Below are 18,736 nucleotides of genomic sequence, written 5' to 3' on the forward strand. Positions count from 1 at the left end.
CAACACTTTTGCGAATGTCGGATGAATGACAAAGCTTGTTTCAGATGTTGTTCGCATGAGCATTTTATTCGGGATTGTCTTGAGTTACCTGAAAAAGACAAAATTCAGACTGTTCGACCGAGCAATACAATTGTGAGAGGGAGACCGTCGAGGAACCCTGGAAGTGTGAATAATAGTCAAAGTGCGACTAAGGACTCAACTGTGAGGTCCGAGGCACGAGCACCAGCTAGAGCTTATGCAATCCGTACGCGTGAGGAAGCTTTTGCTCTAGACGTTATTACTGGTATTTTTTCTATCTTTGACACCAAATTTATTGCTTTGATTGATCATGGATCAACTCATTTCATATGTGTGCACGAATCTAGTGTCAAGTGAAAGTTTACTTGTTGAGTCCACTGAATTTGTGGTTAAAGTATCAAACTCCCTAGGTCAGTATGTGTTAGTTGATAAAGTCTGCAACAACTATCCTTTGATGACTCGGAGTTATAGCTTTCCAACCAATTTGATGTTATTACCATTTGATGAGTTTGATGTGATTCTGGGTATGGATTGGCTAACTCTGCACGATGCTGTAGTGAATTGTAGACGAAAGCTTATTGTACTAAAATGTCAAAATGGTGAAACACTTCGGATTGATTCAGACGAGTCGAGTGATTTGCCTATTGTTATTTCATCTATGTCAGCGCAGAGATACATGAGAAAGGGTTGCGATGCATACCTTGCATATGTTCTAGATTCTAAAGTGTCTGAGTCGAAACTTGAATCAGAGAGGTCAAATTTGCTATTGAGTTAGTACCGGAAACATCACCTATATCGATAGCTCCGTACAGAATGGCTCCTACAAAGTTGAAAGAGTTGAAAGGTCAATTGCAATAGTTAATAGATAGAGGTTTTGCACGACCTAGTTTCTCACCTTGGGGTGCACTGGTTCTGTTCGTTAAGAAAAAGGACAGGTCAATAAGAATGTGTATTGATTATCGACAGCTCAACAAAGTTACGATCAAGAATAAATATCAATTTCCATGAATTGATGATTTATTTGATCAGTTGAAAGGTGCAACGGTATTTTTGAAGATTGATTTACGTTCTGGTTATTATCAATTACGAATTAAGGATTTGGATGTGTCGAAAACTGCATTCAGGACTAGGTACGGACATTATGAATTTCTTGTGATGCCGTTTGGTTTAACTAACGCACGTATAGTATTCATGGATTTGATGAACAGAATTTCCAGACCGTATCTAGACCGATTCATCGTGGTTTTTATAGATGATATTTTGATTTATTCTCGAGATGAGCCTGAGCATGCCGAACATTTAAGAATAGTATTGCAGATCCTACGTGAGAAGCAATTGTTTGCTAAATTTAGTAAATGTGAATTTTGGCTTCGGGAAGTTAGTTTTCTAGGACATATAATATCAGCTGAAGGCATCAGAGTTGATCCGAGTAAAATTTTAGTAGTTGTTGAGTGGAAACCTCCTAGAAACGTATCGAAAGTTAAAAGTTTTCTGGGATTAGCTGGTTATTATAACAGATTTGTCAAAGGATTCTAGATGATGGCTACTCCGATGACGCGTTTATTATAGAAAGGTGTGAAGTTCGAATGGTAAGAGAAATGTCAGCAAAGTTTCAATCAGTTGAAAACATTGTTGACTGAGGCACCAGTTCTAGTTCAGCCTGAATTGGGTAAAGAATTTGTAATTTTCAACGATGCATCTTTGAATGGTTTAGGCTGTGTTTTGATGCAGGAAGGTAAAGTGATAGCTTATGCTTCTAGACAGTTAAAGTCACATAAAAACAATTACCCGACACATGACTTAGAGTTGGAAGGAATTGTATTTACGTTGAAGATTTGGCGACATTATTTATATGGTGAAAAATGTCATATTTATACTGATCATAAGAGTTTGAAGTATTTAATGTAACATAAATATTTGAATCTGAGACAACGCAGATGGCTCGAGTTACTGAAAGATTATGATTTGATTATTAATTATCATCCGAGTAAAACAAATGTAATAGCTGATGCTCTGAGTAGAAAATCTATGTTTTCTTTCCAAGTGTTGAACACGCGGTTGTCATTATCCGTTGATGGCTCGATTTTAGCTAACTTAAAAGCTAAACCGTTATTCCTACAACAGATTTGTAAAGCTCAAAAATGCGATGATGCGTTGATAGCTAAATGAGAATTATGTGAGACGACTCTTGATTTAGATTTTCAGATAGGGTCCGATGATTGCTTACTTTTTAGAGGCAGAGTTTGTGTATCGAGGGATTCAGAGTTGATTCGAAAGATTTTGTACGAAGCTCATTGTGGTAGATTGTCCATTCATCTTGGTAGCACTAAAATGTACAATGATTTAAAACATATCTATTGGTGGCCGGGAATGAAGCGTGAGACTTTAAATTTTGTATCGAGATGTTTAGTATGTCAACAAGTAAAAGTTGAACATCAAGTACCTTCTAGTTTGTTGCAACTAGTGATGATAATGGAGTGAAAATGGGAACGCGTTACTATGGATTTCGTATTGGGTTTACCCCTATCTCCGAGAAAGAAGGATGTCATTTGGGTTGTTGTTGATCATTTGACGAAAACAACACATTTTATTCCGGTACGTACAGACTACTCCCTTGAGAGATTAGCTGAGTTATACATATCTGATATTATCAAATTACACGGGGTGCCAATTTCTATTATTTCAGATAGAGATCCTCGGTTTATGTCACGATTTTGGAGTAAGTTGCAGGAAGCTCTAGGTACGCAGTTACATTTTAGTACTACATTTCTTCCAAAGACAGATGGTCAATCCGAGAGAGTAATTCAGATAATTAAAGATATGATTCGTTGTTGCGTATTAGAATTCAAAGGTAACTGGGAGAAATATTTACCGTTGGTTGAGTTCGCGTACAATAACAGTCATCAGTCAAGTATAAAGATGGCATCATATGAAGCATTGTATGGTCATAAATGTTGAATTCTTTTGTATTGGACCGAGCTTAGTGAGAAAAAGATACACGGGGTCGATTTGATTCGAGAGACTGAAGAAAAAGTAAAATAAATCCGTGACAGTTTGAAAGCAGCTTTAGATCGACAGAAGTCATATACAGATTTGAAACGTAAAATTATTGAATTTCAAATCGGCAACCAAGTATTCCTAAAAGTGTCACCTTGGAAAAGAGTTTTTCCTTTCGGTCGAAAAGAGAAGCTCAGTCCGCGGTTTATCGGGTCGTATGCGATTATTGAAAGAATAAGGCCAGTGGCGTATCGACTAGCTTTATCGTCAGAGTTAGAAAAGATTCATAGTGTGTTTCATGTATCCATGTTAAGACGGTACTGGTCAGACCCTTCGAATATAATTTCTCCAGAAGATGTTGAGATTCAGCCCGACATGTCATATAACGAAAAACCGATTAGAATTTTGGCACGAGAGATTAAAAAGTTAAGAAACAAAAGCATAACTTTAGTAAAGGTTCTTTGGCAACGTCACGGGATAAAGGAGGACACCTGGGAACCCGATAAAACTATGATAAAACCATATCCGAATCTATTCTCTAGTAAGATTTTTGGGACGAAAATTTCTTAGCGATGGAGAGTTGTAACAACCCCTTTTTAGTGAAATTGAAACAGTGATTTTGGGACAACAAATTCGAAGCCAAAAAATTTATTTTAATATTATTTTAATGTTTACAGCATGTTAGTAAGGTCGTATAAAAATTTTGTGAATAAATTTTATCGTTTGCATGCTTAATTTGATATAAAAGACTAAATTGCATAAAATGGAAAATTTAGGTTTTATTAGAAAAAGGTGTCAATTTTCTATGAAATTAAAACATAAGTGGCCTTAAATGGTAATTAGACCATAATTATTTTTAGTGGACAAAGTTGGACATTAATTAAGCATTATAAAGAATTATAAGTAAGGTTATTAAACTAGAATTAAATTAAGAAAAAGAAAGACATCATCTTTCTTCTTCATTTTACTAACTGAATATTAGCTTGGGAAGCCATTAAAGACCATCCAAGCATTCGGCCATCCTTAGTTCTCATGCATGTGAGTATTTTTTGTCTTGTTTTTAATGATTTCTATGTTTTTGGAGTCGTTGTAGCTTAATCTATCTAGCCCGGAGACTAATTTGCAAAAATGTTAAAAGTATAAGGTTTTACCATGAATGTATGTTAGTTGTTTTTGATGTTTGATGAATGAAAATGAATATTGGATGATAGTTGAACAACTTTTGTTAAGGAAATTTTGATAAATTTTTCATTTTGGGATTAAATTGAAAATAGGAAAATTTCCACGGTGAAAATGTGAAATAATTGAAATATAGGGCTTGCTAAGGGCTTAGATGATATTCGGCTTGCATGGGTTGGGACTAAATTGCATGAATTTTTATTTTCATGAGCTAGGGACTAAATTATAGTGAATTCAAAATTTAAGGGCAAAAGTATATTTTTTCCAAAATATGATTTATTTTGGATTAAATTGAATAGAATGAAATTTGGATGAACTAAATTTGATTATATAGATCAAGAAAAGCAACGTACGGATTTAGATCGGGGAAAAGGAAAAGTATTTGATTAATCGATCGTAGTTCTCCGTTCGTGTTTGAGGTAAGTTCGTTAATTTAAAAAAATTGAATTATGTTTGATTTAATTGTTTTATTTATGCATATTGAAATTACGACTCTACGGAAATATCCAACGAAGTTTCGGCAACTTTCGGATCCTGTTGGAACCTTAGGAATATATAGGATGCAAATGACATGTCATTAGGGGTTACCATGTTTCGAGTGCTGGTCTTGTACGTCCTACCGGTGGCTGAGTTTCTGGCATGTGTTGCAGTTACTTGACAGCTTGTGTGAGCAGCACCATGTAGCTACGTCCTGACTGATAGCTAGTGTGAGCAGACCCATTTATGGCTCAAGAGAGAGCATTGATACGAGATATGAGATAGTATTGGTTTCGACCACATGATGGTACATAGTGTGCGAGATTCCCCGTATCCGAAATTATTCTAGTGGTCCAACCGGTATGAAAAAGGGAAGGTTTGACAAATGCTTCAATAAGTGTTGCTATGAAAGTATGAAAAGGTATGAGATGATGATGTTTGAAATATACTTAGCCATATGCTTGAAAATATGAATGCTTATAAGTAGTGTGTACAAAAGTTATGATGTTTTGAGATGATTTGCTAAGCTATGTGATTGCCTAATTTGAAAGGTTGTTGTTGCTTAGGCTAGTGCCAAGTCATGTTGAATTATCTCAAATTGTTTTTATGATTATGAATTGAAATGGTAAGTTTTGTTTATGAATTACGAACTTACTAAGCATTATATGCTTACTTTGTGCTATTTCTTTTGTGTTTCTAGATAATCAGAAGCTCGTTCGGATTGGAAGTCGTTGGAGATCTATCACACTATCCATCGGTTATATCGGTATATTTTGATGAATTCACTAAAGGACAAAAAAATCTGCTCTTCTTTTTGTTTTTTAATGTTATTTTCTTGTTGTTTTCTCCTTATTTTGCTATAAATTTACTATTATGTTGCTACTATTTTTTTGTTATTGTTTGGATATTGTATAAAACTTATTTTATTGTTAATTTTGTTATTATTTTAAAGGCATTTGTTAAATTTGTTATTATTTTAGAGGCATATGCTTGTTAAGTTGCATCTATCTTAGTGTAATTTAAGTATACATATTTTTTAAATTTTATTTTCAATTTGCTGGGAAATATTTATTTTGATATTTTTAGTATTTTTGATGTATTATATATATTTAAAAATTATATTAAAAAAATATAAAAACAATATGGGCGGGCCGGGTCGGGCCTAGGTTTTAGTACTTTTATCCGAGTCGGGCTTGGGTAAAATTTTAGGCCCATTTTTTTGGGTCGGGCTTGGGCCTAGCAAATGGGCCTAAATTTTTAGTTGAGCCCGACCCGACCCATGAACACCTTTAATCATGACCTTTACTTCTTTAACCTTAACCATTTCAACCAATTGGTTAAAATATGCAACAAGTCCTTATACTCTTCATAAGTTTGGGATTTAGTCATTCTACTTTTATTTTCAAGAATTTAATCTCTATACCTTTTTTATTGTAAAATGATGGTCCCATAGTTAACCTCATTAAACTTCTTCTATAAAATTTACTGGTTTGATAGTTTGAAATAAACAAATACTCACTTTCATAGCCATGCAACAAGAAAAATGATGTCGTAATGGACCTGGAATATTTCATAAAAAAATTAAGCAGTGTATCATTAGACTTGCATTATTAAATCTAAAAAGCATAGGGACTAAATTCCAAATATTTGAAGAGTGCGAGGACTTGAGCACGTTTTAACCTTAATTTTTATATTGATTTTTTATGAACTTGACACAATTGCTTTCACTCATATCTTGGGTATGCCATAATCTAGTATTGATAATGTTGTTAATTGAGTTGATGTCATAAGTTAACACCAACTCTGGATTTAATGAGTGTTTTTTTTTTGTTAGTTACCACTCCACCTATTATTTAGTGGTTAAACAAATATTTTATGACTATATTTTTAATGTTGATTTTTTCTTTCACCAACATGTTAACATGCTGACATTTTGTTAACATGTTAAATAATACTTCAAACATGATAATATTTTAATGTGATACAGAAAAACGAGAATATGAGCTAGAAAGCAATTGGAATGAATTAATATTTCAAATGTATTTACCTATTTAAATTTCTTTTATTTACATTTTAAACTATTTTTTATTTTAATTTCATGCATATTGCAAATATGTTGTTATTATTAGATTCAAACCGTATATTTTATTATTTATTAGATATTGTTACTATCATTTTCTTATCTCACACTTCAATTATCTTATGTGTGATGTTACTTTAATAATATCATACGAGAAATCCTATCATACGCATATGTGTGTGAAAACTATATTTTTGGAATACAAGGATGTGTTGAAAAATAACATACAATAAATAACGAAACATATGGTTGAAACTAATTAATAGTAACGTGTAATATACACGATGTTAAAATGAAATAAATTAGATTAAATTATAAGTAAAATAAAATGTAAACACATAAATACATCAAATTAATAATATTAAATGCACTATAATTGTTTATCACGATATTGTTATTAATCTTGAGTTGATGTCAAGTTAACTTGTGCCACCAACTCAACCAATAACATTACCAAAACTAGAAATTCTATCCCACGCGTATGCATTTGGAATCTACGTTTATAAAACATGGAGATGTGTTTAAAAATAATATTTAATAAATAATTAAACGATAGTCTAAAACTAATTAATAATAACAAATGAAATATATACTATATTAAAATGAGAAAAATAGATTGAATTGTGAGTAAAATGAAATTCAAGCACGTAAATACATCATATTAATATTTCTAAATACACTACAATATTATCACGGTGTTGTAATCAATCTTGAGTTAGTGTCGGGTTGACTTGTGATAGAAACTCAATTAACAACATTATCAATATATACAATTGATAGATGTTATAAAGTATGTATAATACAATTAAAATGTAAATATTATATTAAAATAAAACTTTGGTTCTGTGATAAAGTTAATATTTTATTTGTATAAGTAGCACGGGTTTACATCCCACCACATGTAATTTTGTATTGATTTTTTTGAAAAAAGACTAAAGTATACTCAAATAATCTAACTTATTTTAATTATGGAATGACATTTTCGTAACTTCCTAATCAAGTTGATGTCCGGTTGACTCATGACACCAACATAGTTAAGAACTTAGATAATAGTATAAAAGGTATAGATATAAAATTGAATGAAGTGTGCAGAATAAAATTAAAATGTATAAAAATATTAAAATAAAAAATTATTTAAGTGGTAAATTTAAGATTTTGCTAACTCAATTGGCATGGGTTCAAATATCATCATATGCATATTTTTATGGGTTTTAAAAAAATAATTTTATGGGGTTTTTAAAATGACTAAAGTACTCTCAAATAATATAATTTATTTTAAATGCAAAGGACATTAAAATAATTTTTTAATCGAGTTGGGACACGGTTGATGGGTGACACCAACTCATTAAAGAACTTTATAGATAGTGTATATATATATTTCATGTATAATCATATTAAATTATTTATATATATCTAAATTAATCTATTTTTTTAGTTTCCAACATTATGTTTAAAATGATTTTTTAACTTTTCATTTCAAATTTTGACAAGAACTTCAAACACTTGAAACTACAAACCATATTTTCCACGACACTTTTTTTCTAAATTAAGCTTTTCAAAAATAGTTTTCAACTATAATAACAATACCAAAGTAGCCCTAAATTAGTTCTTTATAACAACCTCTTGTGTCAAATTTTAATAAAATTAATTTTATTCTTAAATGAAACAAAATAATAAATTTTAGTTAAGATATTATTTCAATAAAATTGTAAGTTTTATATAAAAATATTTTAATTATATATTATAAAATAAAATAATATTTAATAAATAAAATTAAAATTTTAAATTATTAAATATATTATCTAAATCTAATTAATTAATATTATTAATATATTATAGTTTTTAATTTGAAAGTTTTTTTTTAAAAATTCAAATATTATCTAAATCTCAAATGTTGTTATAGGTGTATAATAATCATCTCTATAACATCCAAATTTTGGCAGACAAATGGGATAGAAGAGAGTTAATTGTATAAATGATTATATAAATAATTAAATTTATATTTAATATTTTAAAATTTGTCTATCTACTAAAAATCTTTTAGACGCATATGCATGTGAAAACCATGAATTTAGAACATAGATGTATGTTTAAAATAACATACAATAAATAATGAAAGCGTATAATTTAAAACTAATTAATCATAATAACATATGAAATATATACGATATTAAAATAAAAATTAAATTAAATTGTAAGTAAAAAAATTTAAACACATAAATATATCATATTAACAATATTAATATCACTACAATTGTATATGACGATGTTGTCATCAACCATGAGTTAGTGTCAAGTTAACTTATGACACCAACTTAATTAACAATATTATCAATATATACAACTGATAGAAATAAAAGAAATTATGCATATTAAGATAAAATGTATATAACACATTAAAATAAAATTTTCGTTGAGCGGTAAATTTAGAGTTTTCTTGATTTAATTAACATGGGTTCAAACCCACCATATATATATATTCATTTTATTGATTTTTGTTAAAATAAAATAATAAAGTATCATCGAATAACATAATTTATTTTAATTATGAAAGGATATTTTCATAATTTTCTTAACTAAGTTAGTGCTCGATTGACTCGTGACATCAACTCGAATGAAACTTATATAATAGTATAGATATACAATTTATGGAAGTAATAAAATGTGCATAAAAAATTAAAATACATAAACTTTTTTAATAAAAATAGTAAAATTAAGATTTTATCGTTTCAAATGGCTGAAGTTGAAGCTCAATAGTATTCAAATTTTTTATTGGCTTTTTCTAAAAATAAAAACACTTGTTTTATGGTGATTCAGCCCAATCAAACATCCTCCGACGCGCCTCTTGCAGTGATGTCAATCTTTCCCACAACTCAAAACCATATGCATCAAACAAATTGAGCGTGCAATTGTGAGCTTTTAGTTCAGTAAACAAATATTGCGAAGGTTAAATTCAATTACTAATCCCTGTACTTTGCAAAAACTGTAGATGTAATCCCTGCACTTCAATTTAGCAATATTAGTCCCTGTACTATATGAATTTGACTCGTATGAATTTGATTCAAATAGTACTCATTACATTCGTTTGGTTAAATTCAATTACTAATACTATATTATGCGTATAGTTGTAGATCTAAACCAAAATTTCCAACTGGATCATTCTAAATCTACGTACTTTTTTTATTTTAAAATTTCAATCTTGATGCAAATAGTTGGATTTTTAGTGAGCAATATGTGAAAATAACAGGCTGACATAACATTCCACATATGATAAATTGTTTTCTGCATCAAATTTTGGAAATGAATTTAACAGTTATAGTTTGGTGAGACTGAAATTTTAAAATTCAAAAAATACAAAGACTAAAAACAACCAAATTATAGGGACTAAAACCACAAACATGGACTAAGCAGAATTTAGCCAATCTCGAATCCCAGCATTCACGTCACTTATACTATCCCCAAGTTGAGGTCTACTTTGGGACGGCAAAGAACCAAATTGAGAGTGCAAAGACAGTAAGAAGCCCGTATCTAGAACTAAGAAGAGACCGTAAGAAATACTACAGGAATAATGTTCAGTGTCAATGTCTCAACAACTCATACACCACATGCTATGTTTGAGCATTTTAAGTGCTGTAAAGAGTTCAAAAGGATTGTTTTGTCACCGTTAGGAAATTGAAGATGACAAAAAATCATCATAATATCTCGGAAATCTGCAACAAGATTACATTTCATGTTAATACTGTATTGCTACCATGTATTTTGATAGACAACTTAAAAGAAATATGATAGGTAAGCTTTCAAAAAAGAAACCAGCAATAGATTATCACTTCACTTTGAACAAACAATATTTACGGGTCCTTGTTGTCAAGTGCAACCGATTGGGCATCCTTGTTAATGCGATTTTAACATTTTAAAGATCTGTAAAACAAAGAACACAAGCAAGTACCGTACTTACATTAATAGGCATCTCAGCTATGATAAGGCCACTGCTTTCTTCTAAGCTTTTTAGAGTTACTACTTCGCCCCCAACAACCATATTGATCACGATTCCATCTGCATACGATTTAGTGAAAAATCATTGTGGGAATTGAACATGATGTGCCAATAATAAAATATTACTGCAAGGAAGAAACCTGCTGCCAAACACGAAGTCAAGCGCCTCATATACGTTTCCTGCAAGCAAGCACAAGTAGAACTAGAAAAGTCCGTAAAAAGATCGCTGACAAAAGGTTCTATTAAACAACACGTAATGACACAAAAACAACATTCAAAGAAAATGAAAATGTTGTATTTCACTATCCGAAGTAAGCTCATAGATCAGAAGTCAGAGCGTAACCAACAGCCACCACATCAGCTTGCTAATATCTACTCAAATTCTACCTATGGTTAACTCATATGGATGATAAATTGATAATCAAACACTAAAATCATAAATTTGCTAAAATCTTACTTTAATTACTTCTTTATTTTAAAAGCAGATGCAAACTAAAACTTGACATACAGGCCCATGATATCCGACATCTTTTTCATAATTCCGAATTTGATGAACAACTTAATCAGCCAAAAAAAGGATCAAATAATTGCGAAAAGCAAAACAAGCACTTGAACCTTTGCTAATCTAATGAACCAAAGTCAGGTAATGATCGAAACAGTATTATAGCAAACAACAGAGAATTGAATCAACAAGTTGTGAGCCAACATTACAAACTTGGTCCCTAAATTCTATAACAACATATAAGCCACAAACTTGAACAGGTTTCGGTTATGTGAGTGATAAAAAGAACAATGATAAAATTTACCTTCTTTGTTGGCAATTCGTAATTAATCAAAACACGAGCTGACATAGGGGATTCCCCAGAAGCAAGAAGCGGAAGGCAGGCATCGGTTACGACGATCATACAAGATTTCTGCTCTTCTTTATCAATTTCATGACCATCTCCTGTCTCAACCGCAACATGTTGGCTCCATTTCATCGTTGCTTCCCTGAATTTCTCCAAAAATAAACCTCGTTCCGCTTCAGCTTGGTCGCTGAACTGACATATAGAAGGCTAAATATAAATTAATAGTAAAAAAATGGTTATATAAATGAAAGTATAATTGTTAATACAAAATAATTACCAAACAGGACAAGGAAATGTAAGGGAGATCCGATACGGCGGAGCAGAGGGCGTCGAGCTCATCACGTGAGTTGCAACATACTACTATCGGAAGGCACGGGCGTCGACCCGCCACTCCTAGGAGATCAATTAACGTCTCCTGCAAATCGCAATTTCAGTTTTTCTTTTTTTAACTTCAGAATTTAGGAAAAACGCAAATTTGAAAATAGATCGAAGAAATCAACGGAGGGTAAGAGAGGACCATTTTGAAGTGGAGTCTGTCTACGGCCACGTAGAAGTGTCGGAGTTGATTGAAAGAACTGAAAATTCATGAAATTTATTGCGAAAAATACAATGAAAAATAAAAAATTTTATTGGATTAAGTAAATAAAAGGGGAAACAAATACCTAAAATTAGACGGGGATTGACATGGAGGAGATGAAGCTTCGATTGCATCAATAGCCATGATCTCTTCCTGTCTGTATTTTCTGATTGAATTTCAGTCCAAACATTCACTCTTAACCTCCTTAAGTCGAGGTTAAAAAATGAAATTTCATTTCGAGGTCAATCCTTTCTAAAAATGTATGTTTGAGTTTAAGTTTTATTTACTATTTAATCCCAAATTCTATATTTTTTTAATTTTGATACTTGGAATTTTTTTGGGTAAACAGCATCTAAAGTCACTAACTATTAATAAATTTATATTTGATTACTCAACTTCAAAAATTTATAGATTAGTCATTAAGTTCGAAAGTTACAAGCAGGTCATTGTTCAGTTAAGTTTCTCGTCACACCCCAAAAACCAGATTAGTAGAACTGGGTAAGTAGGATCGAGGGTTAACGAACCGGAGCTCGTAAATAGGTTAGATAATTAATTAATTCAAAATTAATTAAAAAATATTATAATTAATAATTTTAGGTTAGGAAATTAAAATTAGGTGTCCAAGAATTAATTTGGTTAAAATAGATTTCTAAAAAAGAGGTTTGATTTGAAAATAATTGTTAAATTGATTTTAATTAAAAAGTAAGGACCTATTTAAAAAAGGGAAGAAACTGGAGGTGGTTAAATGGGCAATGGCCCAATTTTTAAAAATTTGGTGCCTATTTAACAACCCCCAGGTCTCCTTCCCTCTCATTCTTCATCTTTTTCAAAATTTTTCCAGACACCAAATCAAAATTTTTTATCGGAAATTAGTTTATCTTTTTTTTTTTATTCCTAAGCTCTCTAAACACAAAATCTCTTTTCAAATTTGCATGAATTTGATGAGCCAAATATATGAATTTAAAATTTGCATGTAGTTATAGGAACAAAATAGGTAGACTGTAGCTGTAAACTATGTACTTGACGTGATAAGTGTGTGTGAATTGTGAATTTAATTGTTGCGTGTGTGAGTAGATTGTGCATTAACGGTTGCGTGTGTATGGTGCATATTACTAATAGTGAGCTATTGCACTAAGTGAGTATATATATATGTTTGTGAGCTATTGTACTAAATTGGTAGGTGCATATATAATATTAATATGTGTGCATGGTTTTGTTACATATAATATAAATATGGGTGTATGGTTTTGTTATATATAATATATATGCGTGAGTTTCGTGTTATATGTAATATATATGTATATGGTTATGTAGTGCTTGCGGACGGATACAAAAATAAATAATATAATGCAGACTTTTATATGCGAATTCTATTGATAATGCACATTTATGCATGCACGAACCCGTATAAGAATTATGAGTTGTATGATAATGCAAGCTCTGATTAATGCAAAATTATATTATCGTGAAATGCTAGGTACGAGCTCAACTGTAATGCGAACCAATTATATTTGTGTATTATGTAATATTGTGAATCGTGTTAACTTGGCGAATTATATTATTATAGCGAACTGTGTTAATTTGGTGATTTGTATTAATATGACAAACTGTATTAATTTGCCAAACTGCGGATTGTGAGATTTTGAGTTGTATTGTATGTAAGCTAAGTTATTTTATGCCCTATGCTAAATAAAATATGCAAGCTATAATTTATGTGAGCTATGTCATGAATGATATGTGAATTGTGATTATGAGTGCAATATATGTTGTATGAAAGTTTTATTATTTGCAAATCATGATCTATTGCGAATTGTGAATTGCGAACTGTGCTATATTGTGCGAGCTCTGTTTAATTATGAGCTCTATTATATTGAATACTGTGAATGTGTTAAAATAGATATGTTGGCATTGAGACCTTATGGAACCATTGGATATAGTTGGCATGCCATAGGGTTGTGAGTACTCACCTTTTTTTATTGCGATGGGCATTATGGCCCAGAAATGAGTTGGACATATAAGGGAATGTCGAGCATAGCTCCATTCACCGTATATAGCGCGGCGTGTTTGGAAAGTGTGAGCATTCGTGCTACACTTATATTGGAGACAACGTAGAGCTCTTTTAAGTCAATAGCGAGGCGTTATATGGAGATCCGTTTATCCAATGTGTAGTGATAGAGTCTCTTATATGTTTCATAATCACAAAAATGCCAATTTATCATTATTTGAAATATATGAGTTATGATGGAGTATGAACTATTATTCAATATGGACTAATATTTCATATAAACTATTATTTTGCATGAGTTGTCATTTGGTATGAACTGTTATTTTATATGAACAAATGTTTGATGATAATTGATAATTTATGCGATCTGCCCATTTTATGCGAATTACTTATTATATGTGCACAGCTTATTTTATGAGAACTGTTGTGTCGTGTGAGTTACTATTTTGTGTAGACTGTAATAATATGTGAACCATTATAATATGTCACATTTTAACCTAATTGATGTGTTTATTTGTAGTGTGTTTGAGCACTCATTGAGCTTCAATAAGCTCACCCACTCTTTTATTATATTGTAGCGATTTAGCTCGTGAAAAGGTGGGGAAGTGAGCCATCCAAGTGATCCAAAACGAGACTATATCTGGGTATGTTGTTGTGTTCTCGAACCCAATGAGAAAGGCAAGGTGTGACCAAATTTTGGGATTTAGTATTAGACTTACTTATAATTGTCGAGTTGTAATTGGACACTATGGACTCTTTAATTGTTTGGTTTAAAAATTTTATCATTGCGTTAGATAGATGATTGAATGATGGATTATGATTGTTTGACAATTGATTTGAAAAATTATTCTACTAATTTGTAAGTACAGGTTGAAGATTCGTTGGTCATCGAGGTAAGCCTTAGATGTTTTATGTGTAGTTTGGATACAAACATGTGCTTGGTATGCATGAGATGTAATACAAAATTTGGTCAAGACATTTAAACTGTTAAATGCCTACTAACTAATTAATTAATAATGTTATGAGGTGAGATGCTTTTGTAATTTTTCCAAAATAAGACTTATACGCTTAATCCTACAATAGTATTGTTAAACTTTGTGAAATGGAGTTTTTACCAACATATTACTATATATTACGTTTTAAATCTAATTATACATTTTTAAACCGAACGATTTTCCAAGTCCCTGCAAATATAGTTTTTTAAAAATACCCTATTGTGTGCATGTATGTTTAACTGAAATTTTTGAGGTAATTGCTAGTTAAATACTAAACTACGAATTAGTCTTGTTGTTGATTTGATGTTCAGAGTAGCACAGCAGAAGAATGATTTTAGGATTTTAAGTATTCTCTGAATGATTGCGTGGTGTGATTGGCGGGACAGTGTGTTTTTGTGGTGTTTTGACAGAGAGTCACTCCAGTGATTAATGTGATGTTCGAAATTTGGGTCAGATCGTCCCGACTAGGTTTGGGGCATCACATTCCTAACTAAAGTTAGATGTGGAAAAGGGTAAATTTACAATTTATTCAATGAATTATTAATAACTTTATATTTTTTACTAAATTATTAGTAAATTTATAATTTATAATTATTATATACAAATATTTGAAGGAAATTAACAAATTTGACTTGACAATATAGGTTTTATCGTAATAACTGATTTTATTCTAACTATTAATATGAAAAAATTCTTCACGGTGACTAATTTCCTTCTTGTTTAGCACCTAATTAAGTATACATCACGTTTGTAATGATTATTTTATTTAATTAATAATTAAAGAGATGTGCTGCTAGATTGTCTTATAATTAAAGACTTATTACTTCATTATATAATTTTGAATATTAAGACTAATTTTTTAAATCGAGATATTATACAAATTAAATCTTTCATATTACATAATAATGATTTGGAATCTTTAGAATAATATGTTTTTCATGAGTTTAAAAATACTTAATATGGAATTAGAGTTGACAATTAGACTTGACAAAGAACACCGATAAATTGTTTTTTCCTATTGGCCTTTTCTTTTAATCACACAAACCTTAAGTAATGTCAACTATTATTTTATGTGTAATTTTGTGTATAACCGTAATAGGTAGACGAATGATCAATTTATAATGATCAACTTTTAATTCGATATGTCCATCAAGTAACTGAATGAATAGATAGAATTTAACTTCTATTAAAAGTAAAATGTTTATCCCCTTCAAATTGGACCGTATTATTTTAGACTTAATTGGGTCCACATAGTTAGGCTAAAATCTTACATTCTTCTACTTGGCCCAATGAGGTAGAACATAAAGTTTAATAGAATAAAGAATGAGCGCACATAAAAATAACATTAATCATAATTACCACATTATAGTGAATTGCAAACGTGAGTCATGGTGATTGTATATAGCTTAAGCCACATACTTCCTTTCATATACTACAATATTGCAATTCAATATAATATATTTTTAAGTAACTATAAAGATTTTCCTATTTTAAATTATTTTAAAAATTGCATACGCACAATCATAAGTAACAGGAAATACGTCCATTTTATTTCAAAAATACCATAATTGAGCTCAGAGTGTCACAATATCATAAAATTTCATTCATCAATACAACCAAGACCCATTTTATGTACATGTTCTTTAAATGTATTTGGTTGTAAGTCCTTTAGCTGACAAATCTGCAATCATCAGATCAGTTCTAATATGCTTAATAGACACTTTTTGTGTAACACCCTTATACCCGACCCGATGGTTGAGTCTAAGCTACAAGGTGTCACATTCCTTTCTAGAGCAACTACAAACAATAATATACAATTCAACTTCATTATACGATTAACTACAAGTAAATCACGTGTATTAAACATTTCATTATTATTTTCGGACCTTATACGAGCTTACGGAAGCTCTTTTATTAACTCGGGATCGAAATGGATCAAATTGAAAAGATTACAAAACTTTGAATTGATGTCACGACTTCGGAGATTTTCTCATCCCAGCGTGACTCTTTGACTAGGGTTCATTGGGACTTCAAGTTACATTGTCGCAACGTGGACCCTAATCTACTTCTAATCACAACGTTAGGGGTTCGTCATTGCGACGTGACATCTTGTTACTTTCAAATTAAACCTGTTACAAGATAAAAAAGACCTTAAATTACATATATACATTCCCAAGCAGCCAATTCACAAACCTACCAAATGATTTCAAGTGAAAGTATACCAAATGGTAGTCACCAAAGCATCGGCTATTCAAACTAACTTCAACCATTTATACTCTAAAACCAACCAAAATTTATTAAATTGCATAACCATTAATCTTAAGACTCCAAAACAACTATATGAACATATTCAAACACAATTTTTAAGCACTTGCATAAGATCACAACATGTACAAATTAACCATTTGAAACATTTAGCTAAGTATTTCTAGGTACATGCCATAAGACCAAAACGAACAAACTATACAAACTTTGTTGAGTCAAAATCGACGGTGTGGATGTTGACTTCAAATCCCAAGGCTTCGAGGAGTACCTGAACCTGCGTACGGAGAAAACAAACAATATGCTGAGGAATAAGGCTCACTGGTACATTTACAATTCAAGTATATGCAACATAAGATTTAACATTATAACCAAGCTAAAACATGCAATTTGCACATAACACCTAGCCAATATATATACTAAATATTAACCTTTTTATCATCAATCCAAACATACATGTTTATATCAATTACCAAACAACGTAATCAAATTTTACCACATATATGTGTTGGAAAAATTCCGATTAGAAAATGATTTTCTTACATAGCGAAAAATAAAATTTTTGAAAATCAACCCTACACATGTGTTTTTGGATAGACAGATCATTGTCGTTCCTGGCTTTCAACCAAACGAACTTTTCCGCTATTTTCGTACCACGAACTACTTACAAGGAGACATTGACGAAAATACTACACTTAGGGCACTAGATCCAACAATATCCCAATTGCCCTAGTGAAGTAAATGAGTCATGTTTTGTACTCTTGTACCCTCCATATGTTCCCCAGAGAGCTCTCTAACTATTAGAGTCTTGCCAAAATAAATCCTTAGGTTTTGTCCTCAGATGCGATCTTTGACTATGTCCATTATTCTGTTAAACACTATCATCTTTCTTATGATACTTTGCATCAATGTGGTTTTCCTTATGTGGTTTCTTTAAGCTTTAGCTATACCTGCACTGTTACAGTGCCATAGCTTTTTCATACCTCATATTCATTCTTTCATAGTGAAGTTACTAGTGGAACCCTACTTAACACTTATTCACATAGTGGACTTGCCATCTAGGATAAAAGCACAGCTCGACATTGATTTCCTCAAATCCTGACACGTTTCGAAGTTAGAATCAGTATATCCGATAAAAGTAAGATCTCCTTTGGAATACATAAGCATATAATCCCTCCTCCGTAAATACTTGAGTATATGCTAGTGTCTTGGTCCTGGATTCTTCTGATATCAACATACCAACCCTACTGCAACACAGATATCTAGGTGTGTGCATAACATAGCATACATGAGACTTCCTACTGC

At 31.1% G+C, this 18,736-nt stretch overlaps 1 protein-coding gene across 2 annotated transcripts; it reads right to left on the reverse strand.

The window, feature by feature from the left end:
- Positions 1 to 9,986: 9,986 nt before the first annotated feature.
- On the reverse strand, positions 9,987 to 12,434 carry LOC105763358 (uncharacterized). Of its 2 annotated transcripts, none has more exons than XM_012581577.1 (7): positions 12,255 to 12,434; positions 12,110 to 12,167; positions 11,870 to 12,007; positions 11,551 to 11,784; positions 10,885 to 10,924; positions 10,707 to 10,804; positions 9,987 to 10,461 (listed from the first exon to the last, which is right to left on the reverse strand). In XM_012581577.1, exons 1-7 carry the CDS (start codon positions 12,311 to 12,313, stop codon positions 10,444 to 10,446), a joined length of 645 nt encoding a protein of 214 aa, XP_012437031.1. In that variant the 5' UTR covers positions 12,314 to 12,434; the 3' UTR covers positions 9,987 to 10,443. The 2 variants fall into 2 exon arrangements, with proteins under 2 accessions (XP_012437031.1, XP_012437030.1); XM_012581576.2 differs by having other exon boundaries at positions 11,551 to 11,799.
- Between the last annotated feature and the right edge of the window lie 6,302 nt (positions 12,435 to 18,736).

This window comes from Gossypium raimondii, chromosome 12, assembly GCF_025698545.1.
Source record: "Gossypium raimondii isolate GPD5lz chromosome 12, ASM2569854v1, whole genome shotgun sequence".
NCBI classification, from domain to species: Eukaryota; Viridiplantae; Streptophyta; class Magnoliopsida; order Malvales; family Malvaceae; genus Gossypium; species Gossypium raimondii.

Excerpts from the sequence above, each read along its gene's own strand:
- LOC105763358 (XM_012581576.2), bottom strand. The coding sequence starts at position 12,313 with ATGGCTATTGATGCAATCGAAGCTTCATCTCCTCCATGTCAATCCCCG. Across the intron at positions 10,925-11,550 it reads ACGAATTGCCAACAAAGAAG|GAAACGTATATGAGGCGCTT; the intron begins GTAAATTTTATC and ends GCTTGCTTGCAG. Across the intron at positions 10,805-10,884 it reads GACTTCGTGTTTGGCAGCAG|ATGGAATCGTGATCAATATG; the intron begins GTTTCTTCCTTG and ends AATCGTATGCAG.